General features: G+C 41.1%; 1 protein-coding gene across 4 annotated transcripts in view; it reads left to right on the top strand.

Annotated features, from left to right (window-relative positions):
- The window catches only part of SUGP2 (SURP and G-patch domain containing 2), a 62,008-nt gene extending 47,739 nt beyond the window's left edge, over positions 1–14,269 (top strand). For all 4 annotated transcript variants that reach the window (XM_070746076.1, XM_070746057.1, XM_070746067.1 and 1 more), the window contains exons 10-11: positions 11,292–11,409; positions 13,988–14,269. In XM_070746076.1, the coding sequence (XP_070602177.1) occupies positions 11,292–11,409 (118 nt within the window). In that variant the 3' untranslated portion in view covers positions 13,988–14,269. The remainder of the gene's footprint in view (positions 1–11,291; positions 11,410–13,987) is intronic.
- The last annotated feature ends 255 nt before the right edge of the window (positions 14,270–14,524 follow it).

The raw sequence follows: 14,524 nt of genomic DNA, 5'->3' as shown, positions 1-14,524 counted from the left end.
AACCTTGGCAACTTGAAGGTATTTGGACTTCAACTCCCAGAATTCCCCAGCCAGCATTTGCTGGCTGGGGAATTCTGGGAGTTGAAGTCCAAATATCTTCAAGTTGCCAAGGTTGGGAAACCCTGTCTTAGATGATTGGCTGGTCAGAATTACATTTGATAAGGTAGTTCCTGATACATCCCCGTGTTGCATCATATAGGGAAGGGATAGGCAAAGTTAGCTCTTCTTTGACTTGTGGAGTTCAACTCCGAGAATTCCTGAGACAATCATGCTAGCTCAGGAATTCTGGGAGTTGAAATCACATTTGTCATAGAAGAGCCAACTTTGCCTACCCCTGATATAGAGCTTTATAGATAACAATCACAGGGTGTCCAGCAAACCTGAAAAACAGAGAAATCAGGGAATTATCAGGGAAATCAGCGGTTCAGGAAATATCAAGGAATTAGTGAAAAAAATGGAATTAATCAGAGGGGGGAAACAAACTACAGTGATACCTTGTCTTACAAACTTAATTGGTTCCGGGATGAGGTTCTTAAGGTGAAAAGTTTGTTTCCCATAGGAATCAGTGGAAAAGCGATTAATGCGTGCAAGCCCAAAATTCACCCCTTTTGCCAGCCGATTCACCCCTTTGCACTGCTGGGATTCCCCTGAGGCTCCCCTCCATGGGAAACAACACCTCCGGACTTCTGTGTTTTTGTGATGCTGCAGGGGAGTCCCAGTAGGGGAGTCACAGAATCGCAAAAACGAGTGCTTCGCTGGCAACGGAAGTCCGGAGGTGGGGTTTCCCAGCGAAGGGAACATCAGTGAAATTGCAGCATCGCAAAAACACCAAAGTCCTCGAAACCCCACCTCCGGACCTCTGTATTTTTGCGATGCTGTGATTTCACTGAGGCTCCCCTCGCTGGGAAATCCCACCTCTGGACTTCTGTTGCCAGCAAAACTCCCGTTTTTGCATTGCCGGGATTCCCCTGCTGGGATTCCCCTGCAGCATCACAAAAACAGGGAAGTCCAGAGGTGGGGTTTCCCATGGAGGGGAGCCTCAGGGGAATCCCAGCAATACAAAAATGGATGCTTTGCTGGCAATGGAAGACCGGAGGCGGGGCATCCCAGCGGCAGTGGTGGGTTTGTAAGGTGAAAATAGTTTGTAAGAAGAGGCCAAAAAATCTTAAACCCCAAGTTTGTATCTCGAAAAGTTTGTATCACGAGGCATTTGTAAGACGAGGTATAACTGTATTTAAATGTTTAAAAGTCAGGGAAAAATCATGGATCGCGCTGCCTGGCAGAATCAAGCAAAAACTAGCATAACTGTGGGAACAACTTGCTTCCTCAGCTACCGATATTTCTCCACGGCTTACCCGTTTGGTATGAGGTCATCTACGACCGTGCCTTAATTAGATTGCAAGTTACAGGGAAATGTCAGGGAAATATCAGGGAATTTCAAAATGTTATCCCCATGGACACCCTGGATCAGCCCTTTGTTTTCAAAGATAGCCACACTCCGAGCATGCAGCACTCTGCAATAGTAAGTGACCAGGATATCGATCAACATCAGCAAAGTCACAGATCCAGTGCGAGCCACTGAACAGCAATAGGTTAACAGGTCATAGAAAAGTATTCCACCTTGGGATATATAAAGTTATATGAGTACTGAGGGTAATTTGTTTTATGCTGAAGATTTTTTCCTGTGTGTATTAATAATAGACCTTTATTACAGTCAAAGACCATCAATATAATAATAATAATAATAATTTTTTAAAAAACAAGAAAAAAACAAGAAAAACAGAACATCCAAGAACCGTTTCAGATTCTTAGAATCTAGACATTTTAGTATCTCTTTGATCCTAGTAGCAGATTCTTGGATGATAAATGTAGTCCTTGACTTACAACAGTTCGTTGACCACCCAAAGTTGGTCGTCACCCAAGTCAACAAAGACATACTAGGTGTTGAGGTTCTTGGACATCTGGAGACAAATGACTTACACAATTCATGACTTTTGGCTGCGCAACCAAAATTGGCCCATTATAAATATACAAGAGATGTACATATCTCGCTATGATGAAGGCGCACATTTGCGACAAATCCCCACTGCTGCTGCTGCGCAGAAGCTGGCCACCTGTGCTGTAATTATGGCCTGCTCATCTTTAAGCAGCCACTGGAGATAGGTAATGTCTGAGTGGCCAGGATACCTTGCAATTAGTGGTAAAATATGTTTTTTCCTAATGTCTGTATAAAAGGAGCATCTCAGGAGCATGTGTCCCTCAGTCTCCATCTCTCCTGAGCCACGAGGGCAAAATCTTCCAGTGGATGGTATTCTTTTGTACTTGCCGTACAAAACGGCGGGTGGAAGCTCACGGCACCGTATAAGAGCAAATGCCTTTCGGTGGCTTGCTGATTCCAGCTGTCTTAAGACATCTGGCAGGAGCCACAACATATCTAGTGGCATCTGGGGCCAGAAACAGCGGAGTTTTATTTAAGTCCTCCTGCCTCTTGATGTCCTCCACCCTTTGTTGCAAGGTTTGTGTGCCCTCTTATGTACATCGGAGCCACTGTACTTTAGATGAGCCCGAGGTGTCTCCATAGCCCCAGCTGATATTTTTTAATTTTATGCAGAGGCCTCTGCAACAGCCTGCCTCCAGAGCAGTGTTGTCCCAGTAACTGCAGTGGTTTTGCATACAGGAATGTCCACCCTTCCTTCCCAAGCTGCTGGGCTACTGTAACCCAAAAGGAGAGATGTCCAACAGGGCTCCCACAGCGCCCAATAATATGTGCCAGATTTGTGCCTTCCATCTAACTCCATGTCAAGTCTTACTCCACACAGACCTGATGATTATTGGCAGCAGCTTGAGACAAGGAACTTGACTGTTCGGCCACCCACGACTGGGACAGCTGGCCTAGAAGGACCTGAGCCAGTGTGGAGGTTCCCCTTCTTCTGCATTAACCTACTCGGTGCCACTGCTGTACCTCCTCTGCTTCAACCTGACTCCCATTTATTTCACTCCCAGAGAGTGAATATAAACCCATTTTCTACCCATCCTTGCCACTAAATATGTGTCATTACCTGTGGCTCTAGCTGGACATCATACGCTCCAGTCTATACCTGTTGTCCAGTCAATCTCATCTTTCACACACAAATTAATATACAGTGTTCCCTCAATTTCCGCGGGGGATGTGTTCCGAGACCACCCGCGAAAGTCGAATTTCCGCGAAGTAGAGATGCGGAAGTAAATACACCATTTTTGGCTATGGACAATATCACAAGCCTTCCCTTAACACTTTAAACCCCTAAATTACCATTTCCCATTCCCTTAACAACCATTTACTCACCATTATTACTGGTACTCACCATAGAATAAGACACTTAGTGATCCTGATATTTATAAGCATAATTATTTATTAACAATAATTATTTTTTTTGTTATTTATTTGCAAAAATTATTAGTTTGGCGATGACATATGATGTCATTGGGTGGGAAAAACCGTGGTATAGGAAAAAAACCACGAAGTATTTCTTAATTAATATTTTTTGAAAAACCGTGGTATAGGCTATTCGCGAAGTTCGAACCCGCGAAAATCGAGGGAACACTGTACATGAAAATCTTCTATGTTTCTAAAGAGTATAAGGGCAGACTAGATGGACCAGGAGGTCTTTTTCTGCCGTCAATCTTCTAAGACACTCAGCCACCCTGACAGGGAAAACCACTAGTATATATAACGGAAGCAAACCCTGCTCCTTTCTATCACTGGTGATGTTCATTATTATTTATTATTATTTATTAATTTAATTTATATGCCACCCAAGTCCCGGAGGACTCTGGGAGGCTCACAGCAAGAAGGAACATCTAACAAAGGACAATTTAAAAGACAATTAAAAACCCCTTAATAAAACCATGCATGTCTTTTATGGCCGGATCTGAACGATGGGTCATTTGTTCAACGGTCCCAGGCCTGGTGGTAGAGCCAAGTCTTTAAGGCTTTCCAGAAGGCCAGTAGGGTGGGGGCAGTACGGATCTCAGTAGGATGTTAACCTACAAATGTCTGCAAGAAAACAATGGAGCTCAAAGAGCATTGAAGGCCTCCCACTTTCTAACTAAATTCCCTGTTCTTATCTACCATCTACAAGAGTCTCTTTCCAAGCTAATGAGTGCTAACCGCTGAGGGCTCTCAGACATATTTCTTCCCTTGTGGACAAGATCCATAAATCCTTGGCAATCTGATTCTTCCAGACCCTTCATCTCCACCATGGCTTCTAGCCACCTTGATCTATTTCTCCAGAGATCGTTGTTTATGTGCCAGCATGGCTTTTATCATATTCTCAGCCATTAGCCTGGGCAAGCCACTCTCTCCCTCCCTTCTCAGATCTCTGGATGTGTTGCCATGTCTCTCACATAGACCATGAGTTCATAAGCACAGACCTGAACTTGAATCTATAGACCAGTGAGGGCGAACCTTTTTTTCCCCCGGGTGCCAAAAGAGCGCGGGTGCACGAGTGCCCACACCCATAATTCAATGCCTGGGGAGGGCGAATACAGCTTCCTCTGCCCCCCAAGAGGCCTTCTGGAGGCCAGAAATGACCTGTTTTCCAACTTCTGGTGGGCCTAGTAGGCTCATGTTTCACCCTCCCCAGGCTCCAAAGGCTTCGCTGGAGCCAGGCAGGGTAAAAATACCCTCCCCTGTCCCCCTGGAGGCTCTCTGGAAGCCAAAAACGCCCTCCCAGACCCCCTGTGCAAGCCAATAATTAGCTGGCCGGCACACATATGCACGTTGGAGCTGAGCTAGGGCAACTTCTCGTGTGCCAGCAGATATGGCTCCACGTGCCACCTGTGGCACCCACATGCCATAGGTTCGCCATTACTGCTATAGACCGTTGCCTCACTTGCTTCCATGCTCTGCCCATCGTGTTTGTTACTGATCTTTTCAAGCTATCTGCCTTAAAAAAACACCACAAACGAGGATTCCAGCAACTCCGTTTCAGCTCTTTGACAGATCTCCATCTTTGTCTATTGCCGGGTTTCCCAACTTGGCAACTTTACGGTGCATATATTTCAAATCCCAGAATTCCCCAGCCACCCATGCCTTGTGGGTCTGCTTTTACCAATCTGAGCAGTCCATTTACTCCAACATCTTCCCCCTCCCCCAAGAGATTTTTTTCCAGCTCAGACATCACCACTTCTTCACGCTTTCATCCTTGCAAGTCTTCGTAGTTTCCCTCTTGGTCTAACGCAGTGTTTCCCAACCTTGGCAACTTGAAGATATCTGGACTTCAATTCCCAGAATTCCGCAGCCCGCATTTGCTGGCTGGGGAATTCTGGGAGTTGAAGTCCAAATATCTTCAAGTTGCCAAGGTTGGGAAACACTGGTCTAACGGTCCACTAGCCCAAAGCAAAATCCGCAGGCACATAACTAAACAGCAGTCTTTTTCTTGCTAGCTTTTTCCTGCTTAACTGGCCAAGCTAAACCATCCATCCCAGGAACCATTTTCAAACATTCTGGTTACTGTACATATGTTATTGAATTATATATTTTATATATAATTTTATATATAATAAAGGATTTAGGGGTAGTGATTTCTGACAGTTTCAAAATGGATTGACAGTGCAGTCAGGCGGTAGGGAAAGCAAGTAGGATGCTTGGCTGCAAAGCTAGAGGTATAACAAGCAGGAAGAGGGAGACAGTGATCCCGCTGTATAGAGCGCTGGTGAGACTACATTTGGAATACTGTGTTCAGTTCTGGAGACCTCACCTACAAAAAGATATTGACAAAATTGAACGGGTCCAAAGACGGGCTACAAGAATGGTGGAAGGTCTTAAGCATAAAATGAACTCAATCTGTGTAGTCTGGAGGACAGAAGGAAAAGGGGGGACATGATTGAAACATTTAAATATATTAAAGGGGTTAAATAAGGTCCAGGAGGGAAGTGTTTTTAATAGGAAAGTGAACACAAGAACAAGGGGACACAATCTGAAGTTAGTTGGGGGAAAGATCAAAAGCAACATGAGAAAATATTATTTTACTGAAAGAGTAGTAGATCCTTGGAACAAACTTCCAGCAGACGTGGTTGGTAAATCCACAGTAACTGAATTTAAACATGCCTGGGATAAACATATATCCATCCTAAGATAAAATACAGAAAATAGTATAAGGGCAGACTAGATGGGCCAGGAGGTCTTTTTCTGCCGTCAGACTACTATGTTTCTATATGTAGACTCAGGTGCACATCCCTATATGAACACACATGTACGTGCTTAACTTTGTAGGTGTGCCTGTGTTGAGATTAGCAAGTAACAAGATGGCTTACTCTGGGTTAGTGGTCTTGGCCTCTGTTTAAAACAAACTGAGTTGGGAACTATTGGAGGCAGCCCTTTTCATCTGAGAACCATTTTCCAGAAATCCAAGGTCCTATTATACTCTCGTTCTCTTTGCATCATCAAATTAGCCATTACTGTGCTTGAATAGGAGATTGTAGGCTTTCTCGGTCTGTTTTAACAATGTGATTCTTCTCACATCAGCATGGACTCAAGTTATGTACTTGTGCTAAACTCAAGGGTTTACTTCCTCTGGTGATGTGCTTGAGGTAAGGTGACATTTATTGCCTGGGTGCTGGCTTTTTTGCCGACGAGTATTTCTGAAATTCCTCATTTTCTCTCCCCTGTATGCTCTTGAAACCAATCCAGTGTCTTTGGGTTGAATATTATTGTACTCTAGCTCCCATCATCCAATTACAGAACAAGTGTTTCTGTAACTCCCCTTTTTCTCAGCCACCTACAGTATCTCCATGGTAAAGGGTGTTGTATTTAGTATCTGAAGGTCACCTCAACTCTCATCAGAGAGTGTCTTTGAAACTGTCCAGTCTTCCTTCGTAATGTATCAGATTCCTGCCATCTTTTCCCTTGCCTTATCTGACGCTAACATGTTCTTGAGTTTTTCTTTCATCTTCCATTAGGCCCCACAGGGTGGGCCTTCTCCGAGTCCCGTCAATTAAACAATGTCGTTTGGCGGGGCCCAGGGGAAGAGCCTTCTCTGTGGCGGCCCCGGCCCTCTGGGACCAATTCCCCCCGGAGATTAGAATTGCCCCCACCCTCCTCGCCTTTCGTAAGCTCCTTAAAAGCCACCTCTGCCGTCAGGCATGGGGGAACTGAGATATTCTTTCCCCCTAGCCTTTACAATTTATGCATGGTATGTTTGTATGTATGTTTAGTTTTACAACTTTAAGCTTATAACTTCAGCCTGATGATGGTGAATGTGATTTCACCGAAACGTCGCATAGACACTCAAAATATTACACGGGGCAAAACCCGAACTCAGAGCAATCTACATACATATACCCGTGAAAATCTACGAAAACAAATATGTGTGTGTGTGTGTGTGTGTGTGACGGTCTTGGTATATTCGGGTTTCTTCCCGTGTAGGATTTGGAAATTTCTGGCGACGTTTCGACGAGGAAACCTCGTCGAAACCTCATTGAAACGTCGCCAGAAATTTCCAAATCCTACACGGGAAGAAACCCGAATGTTATTGTTAAATGTTTTTAGCTGGAATTTTAAAATTAAGGGAGACTAGGATGGTCCCACATACACACACACACACACATACATACATACATAAATAAATTACCTTGAAAGCATTTTTAACAGTGATGGGATCCTGCCACTTTAACAACCGGTTCACTCATCTCAGGAAGTGCAGAAAGGCCCTGGTTGTTTTTCAGACTCTGACACCGTGTCTTCTTTAGAGTCAATCTCGGGTGCCCAATAACACCAGACGCCTGTAGCGCCCCTTCCACTGTCTCTGCGTCTTCTGAGTCCGTGACTACATTGTACCACAACACTTCAGCAACAGGAGTGCTGACAAATATTTCTGAACCGTGTCTGACTCTTCCCTACCAGTCTTTCTCTTTGTGCCAACAGTGCAGTGTTGGTTGCTGCTGGTTCGGGCGGCTTCACCTGAACCGGCGGCAGAAATCCCCCCCCCCCGGTCACAGCGATGGTCAGCTGGCCACACACCCCAACCGGTCCTCTGGTTGCCGCTCCTCAAAAGCAGCCGGCAAAGAATCCTTTGCGCATGCTCAAAAGCTTCTGTGCACGCACAGAGCGGTCATTTCCCCGGCATGACGCACTTCCGACATGACGCAAAGCGGTAGAGAAGGTAAGTGGAACCCACCCCTGGTTCGGTGCCTTCTAGATCAGTGTTTCCCAACCTTGGCAACTTGAAGATATCTGGACTTCAACTCCCAGAATTCCCCAGCCAGCATTCAAATGACTTTTCCATATCAGGATGTAAAAGGTTGAATCTTGCTTTTATACGTCCTCTTATTTCTTTCACCATGATCTACACATTTGGAAATACTGTTCTAAGAGAAAAGTTAATCTCAAGGGTATTCAGAAAATCCTTACTTGTTATATCTCATGTACTGTATATCTCAACCAAATTGACTTTGGTCTTCTCTTCTCCTTCTTCATAGTTTATACAAGACTGGTTGTTGTTTTTTAAAGGCATCACTCATTGCTTCTATTCCAAATTGATTTTATTCATTTGGATGGATGGATGGATGGATGGATGGATGGGGAGATAGATAGATAGATAGATTAGATCGATAGATAGATAGATCGATAGATAGATAGATAGATAGATAGATAGATAGATAGATAGATAGATAGATAGATAGATAGATAGATAGATAGATGATAGATAGATAGATAGATAGATTAGATCGATAGATAGATTAGATCGATAGATAGATCGATAGATAGATAGATAGATAGATAGATAGATAGATAGATAGATAGATAGATGATAGATAGATAGATTAGATCGATAGATCGATCGATCGATCGATAGATAGATAGATAGATAGATAGATAGATAGATAGATAGATGATAGATAGATAGATAGATAGATTAGATCGATAGATCAATCGATAGATGATAGATGGATGGATGGATAGATAGATAGATAGATAGATAGATTGGATGGTAGATAGATAGATGATAGATAGATGGAAGATAGATAGATAGATAGATAGATAGATAGATAGATAGATAGATAGATAGGATGGATGAATAGATTGGATGGATGGATGGATAGATAGATAGATAGATAGATAGATAGATAGATAGATAGATAGATAGATAGATAGATGATAGACAGATAGACAGACAGACAGACAGACAGACAAAAATTCCTGGATTTTGCATGTAACAACAGTTTTTTTCAAGTTGCAAACAGTAAAAAAACCCCAATGCATCCAAAGTCTTTTGCTGAGGCTCACTTTGCTTCATAAAAACAGGCATTCAGCGAATCTCTTTGCACCAGACACTTAGGAGCATGTGCTGTTCTTGGAGAAGCCGGAAGAATAAAAGGAAAATGAAGACAGCACATTGCTGATCATCATTAGAGAGGGCTACATCTTTGAGTTCCATTATTTTCAGTGGTCGAAGCCCTTTGATTCCACTGAGTGATGCCCATGGAAACAAGCTGGGAAAGCCATTCCCTTTTCCGGCCTTTGTGGCATCTCCTCCTGTTTTTGTAAGAATGGATCTTCTGTTTGCTTGGTAGTGGATAAGCGGTTGGTTTAGACCTCAGGAAGAGCCGGCAAGTTCTAATCCCTGTTTGATCATGCAGTTTACTGGAGGATTCTCTAGTTTGTTTGTTTGTTTAGCTTAACCTTCCTTAAGAATCTTTCTTTAAAAAAAAAATATCTTTAAATACATACACAAACATAAAAAATTAAAAACATTGGACAGCATGTGATATACCTGTTTTACATTTCTTAGTGTGCTCAATCTCTGTTACCTTAACTATCATTAAACATGATATGTACAATATATATACATTAATCTTATTTCCGTACTGCCCACTTTTTTTTAAAACCGTTCTAACCGATCTTCCTTCTATTGAATCCACATTTCTTTTCTTTTTTTACTATACCTTCCTTTTCTTCACCCAACAATAAAACTGTTTCAACATTCATAATATTTTGATTTTATTTTTTATCTCCATAGTTAGTTTATACATTTCCGCACGTTATTTTTTTTCTGTTAAATCTTCTTCTGTAGGTATAGTTTTGCTTTTCCACTGTTGGGCACAAACAGTCCTGGCTGCTGTAATTATGTGTAAAAGTAAAATATATTTGACCCTTTTCATACTTTTCATGCATCTTCGGAGAGGGGCGGCATACAAATCTAATAAATAATAATAATAATAATTATTATTATTATTATTATTCCCAGTAAATAACAATTCAGTTTCATTTTCTATTTTCCTTTCTAGTATTTCTTCTAGCCAAGTTTGAACTTTTTCCCAATATTTTTTTTGCTTTATTACAACAGCATCATAAATGATAATACAAATCAAATTCTTTTTTATATTTCCAGCATCTAGGTATATACTTTTTGTCTATTTTTGCTAATTGTATAGGTGTTATATGCCACCAAAAAACATTTTGTACCAATTTTCCTTATATGCTGTAGCGCAGTGTTTCCCAACCTTGGCAACTTGAAGATATTTGGACTTCAATTCCCAGAAATCCCCAGCCAGCGAATGCTGGCTAGGGAATTCTGGGAGTTGAAGTCCAGATACCTTCAAGTTGCCAATGTTGCAAAACACTGCTGTAGCCAACGTCAACTTTTTGTTTCTTGTACATATTTTCTGCCATTCCTCTAACTTAATATTATATATAAACTTCTGAGCCCATTTGATCACATTATCTTTAACTAACTCTGTTTCCATTTTATAGTTCAATAAATATTGATATAATATTATGAATTGACTTCTCATCTGGTCCTAATAATTTATCCAATAATTTATATATTTTTTCCTCTATCCCCCTTTCCTTTTTGTCTTTTTCATACCTCGATTTTATCTGAAGATACTCCCACCACTCTAATTCAATCCCCACTTCTACCTTCCTTACGAAGCTGATTCACCTCCCTCAGCAAATTGGGAGAAAGAGCAGGACAGGAGATTATTTTTCTGGGAACAAAAGTCTTACCTATTAGCAATCTGGGATACTGCTTAACTAGTGAAAATTAATGCCTTCTGGCAGGTCTTCTAAATAACGATAGCAGGTTTACTTCCTTTGAGAAAGAGATCAAGTACTTTTTTTGCAAGCCTCTGAAATTTACACCATAGCTGATTTTAGGCACCAACTTCAAACTTGATTATCTTTTTGAAAGCTTGGCAGTTAGCCTCCCCCCCTTTTTTATTATTCATCCTGCACTTTGTCATTGGAGCTGACAGTAAGAAATCGAGATGTCTCCTTATTTAATTTAATTTTCTTTTGCCTCCTATAGGGGCTCTACCTCAGCAGGGGAGGGCTTGGGTGTTGCAGGAAAGAACAAAGAGGATACCTTTGCGACGTTCCGTCAAAGAATGATCCAGATGTACTATAAGAAAAGAGCCAATAAATAGGTAGGTGTGTAAAATGGAGCCAGTTGTTTTCATTTTAAATTGTTGCAAGAGGTTTTTTGTTTTTAAATCCACAGAGATTCTCTGCTTTTCACATTGTTGGTTCATATTGAAAATCCAGAGTGACATGACTGATATTGTATTCTGGTGGCTAGGATGCCTTTATTGCTGTTTGGTCTTGCAAGAAATTGATTTCAATTTTGGATCTTTCCCGGTTCCCTCCCAGCATGCAAAAAGCTGTCAAAATAAACATCTCCGGTATCCTAAGAGAAGATAGCTGGCCTTCAGAAGCAGGAACAGTCCTCCTTTTCATCTAAGGTCACCTATAGCTTAGCAACAATTTATAAATATCTCCCCAATCAAATCCCCTTCAAATGTTTGAAGCTGTAATTCCTAGCAACCTCAGCCGACAGGTAATGTCCATGTGGCTAAGTTATGGTCAGGGCTTGTGGGCCAATATTTCCTTTTTGGACCTAGTAGGAGAAGCCCATGATATTTATTTTGAACAAGGTAGAGGATTAACCCTGGTTCAAATAGGTGAAATTCCTCCATTTTTTTCCTCAAGGTCAATTTTACCATTTTTAATATGAACTCCTGGTATACATCACCTCTGGGAATATAATTAAAATTTGCAAATTCTTCTACTTTCATCGATTCTGGGATCCCGGAAGTTGCTTATAAAAAATTCAACAGCAGACAAAACCATTATCTTAGCATAAATTTTGTGAATTCATTTTGGGAACCTTAACCAACAAATCTGTCTCTCAGGCATCCCCCCCCCCAAATACGTGCCGTATTTAAGCCATCTTGAATGTCTTCTGTTCACATTCTTGGATTTGTCTTTTCTTAAGTTCCCTGGATATTCTCAGCAAGCGTTCTTTGTACGTAACAAGATAAAGCTGTTTGGAATGTGCATGTCTATTTTATATTTTGTTAAATAAATATGATTACAGTTTATTGAAGATGGCGATTGGACCTCTTCAAGGTAACATCTCTTTTTTCCACGAGCCGACCAAAGTAGCCATAAATATGACAAAGACTTACATTAACCAAATAACATCTTGTAAAGATTCTTATGCGTTAAAATTCAGCTTAAAAATTGATTATCTTCTTAATTCACATTATCTGGAGTTCCAGGTACCATGCTTGCCATCAAATTTGTCCAGTCTTTCAGTTTTTTTCTATTATTGTCTCCAGAAGATGTCTTCATCTTGTTGGTATTACCTTTTTTCCTTTCTTTTTTTCCCTTTTTTTCATATTTCAATTCTCACAGCCATGGAGTTTCCTTTCCCACCACATTCCATTTTGGGGTGGGGTTTGAAATATGCATGATTCCCCACACTTGCTTTCATTAAAACAAAACAAAAAACCTTAGCATATATTGCAGTACCTCGTTTGACATTCTAGCTGCTTTCTTGAGAAAAAGCTTTAGCGCTCCAGGAAACGCCAGATAAAATCACGGCGCAGGTTAAAAGCTTTGAAGATCATGCTAGCAAGCACCTGTTCCATTCTTTCCAAGATGTTCAGAAGCCATTGATTACAAGTCAGCTGCTTCGTTGCTTGAATCCAAAAAGATTTGCAAGTACGTTTTGAATTCTTGGAGAATTCTAAGTAATTCCCATCCTTTTCAGGCTTTGGGGATCCAGTTCCTATCCAATGGACACTGCCTTGAAGTCTAGACACCATCCTGATATCTTTTTTTCTGTTCTAGCTCCTTATTTTGAGGGCTGTTGGTTTCTCTTTCCTATACATAGCAGAGCATTGCCCATGCTTACAATTAGTTTGATCTGTAAGTTTGAAATAACTCTAGATGTGCAACTTCTATTGGGTTAAAACCATCATTTTTTTTAAAAAAAAATTATGCTTTGTTTAATGGTCAACTTTCCTACTCTTTCAAGTTGCTTACAAGCGTTTCCTCTCTCGACTTCAGAATTTGCCACCGCTGAGATGAATTTACACTTTTGGGGGCAAGGCGCTTTCTGGATCCAGTTTTTCTCTCCCCTTTGTGGGCCAAAACTGAGCTATCGTTTCTTTGGGGTGATGGGGCATCAATTGAAGGCTTTATAAATCTCCAGACAGGGGAAGCAATGTTTTCTTGCCATCCAGTTTTGATGGGGGTGACCCTGCTGATTTCAGCTTTTTTTCAGAACTGCCCGTGTGTATAACAAATGCTTGGAACATTTTAAAATATGAAACTCTCTTCCCTTGGGGTGGGTGAGAAGGAGGAAAACCTTTACCTCCAACCCTCCCAAATTAATACGATTCCAATCCAGTCTTCCTTGTATGAAAAATTTGATATGGGTCAAAAATGATACAGCAGCAGCTCTGGTGCTTTTAACGTGATGCTTTTCAATCGATCCTATGTTAGGTATTTGGGTTTCTTACAAAGCTTCGTGGTGTTTTTAAAATTTTTATTTTTTTGGTTTTGTTTTGTTTGTTTGTCCGTTTTCAAACCTGCTTTTTAGCAGGCAACGTCTAACAGCAAAACACTTGAATGCATTTGCAAAAAAAAATAAAAACAGTATAGAAAAAAAATCCAGTTTCGATCTGTGTCCGTTCACTACCTTTTCTATTATTCTAGTTTTCCAGGCTCTGATACGAAGATCAGAAGCATCCAAGAACCTTTTTCACTCCCGTCACTAGGGTGTCTCTCTCTTCTGTGTCAATTTTGGTTTTGGAATGTTGCATTTTTGAAGTCCTCGGTCAGATTTTTTTTTCTTTCTTCTTGTGAAACTTATCAGTATTGACCGGAAATGAATAGCAAATTGTTAGCCAACGACTGACCTTAATATTTCTTTTCAAATATTTTAATGGCATGTAATCCTTTTATCAAAGTCTACAATAAAAAAAATCAGTAGAAAAAGCCAGTTTTGTTTCAATTCTTGTGTCTTGATTTATTCTACAATAGTGGGATTGTTACTGCAAATAAGTGTTCTTCTTATGCAGAGAAGGTATGAGAGTTATCTGGAAAGTAAGTTTACAAGGCACGTAGCTCTTGCGGGGAATGTTTGCAAGGAAGTTGGCATTGCTATTGTGTCGTGGGAAGCCAGCAGAAAACGAACAGGGCCAGTGGTCAGTAGATCATCGACTGGCATTGTGGTGAAGGTTAGAGATGAGC

Source organism: Erythrolamprus reginae, chromosome 1 (assembly GCF_031021105.1).
Source record: "Erythrolamprus reginae isolate rEryReg1 chromosome 1, rEryReg1.hap1, whole genome shotgun sequence".
Lineage (NCBI taxonomy): Eukaryota > Metazoa > Chordata > Lepidosauria > Squamata > Dipsadidae > Erythrolamprus > Erythrolamprus reginae.
The sequence above is the reverse complement of the archived record's forward strand: the minus strand, read 5'-3'. Positions and strand labels throughout refer to the sequence as shown.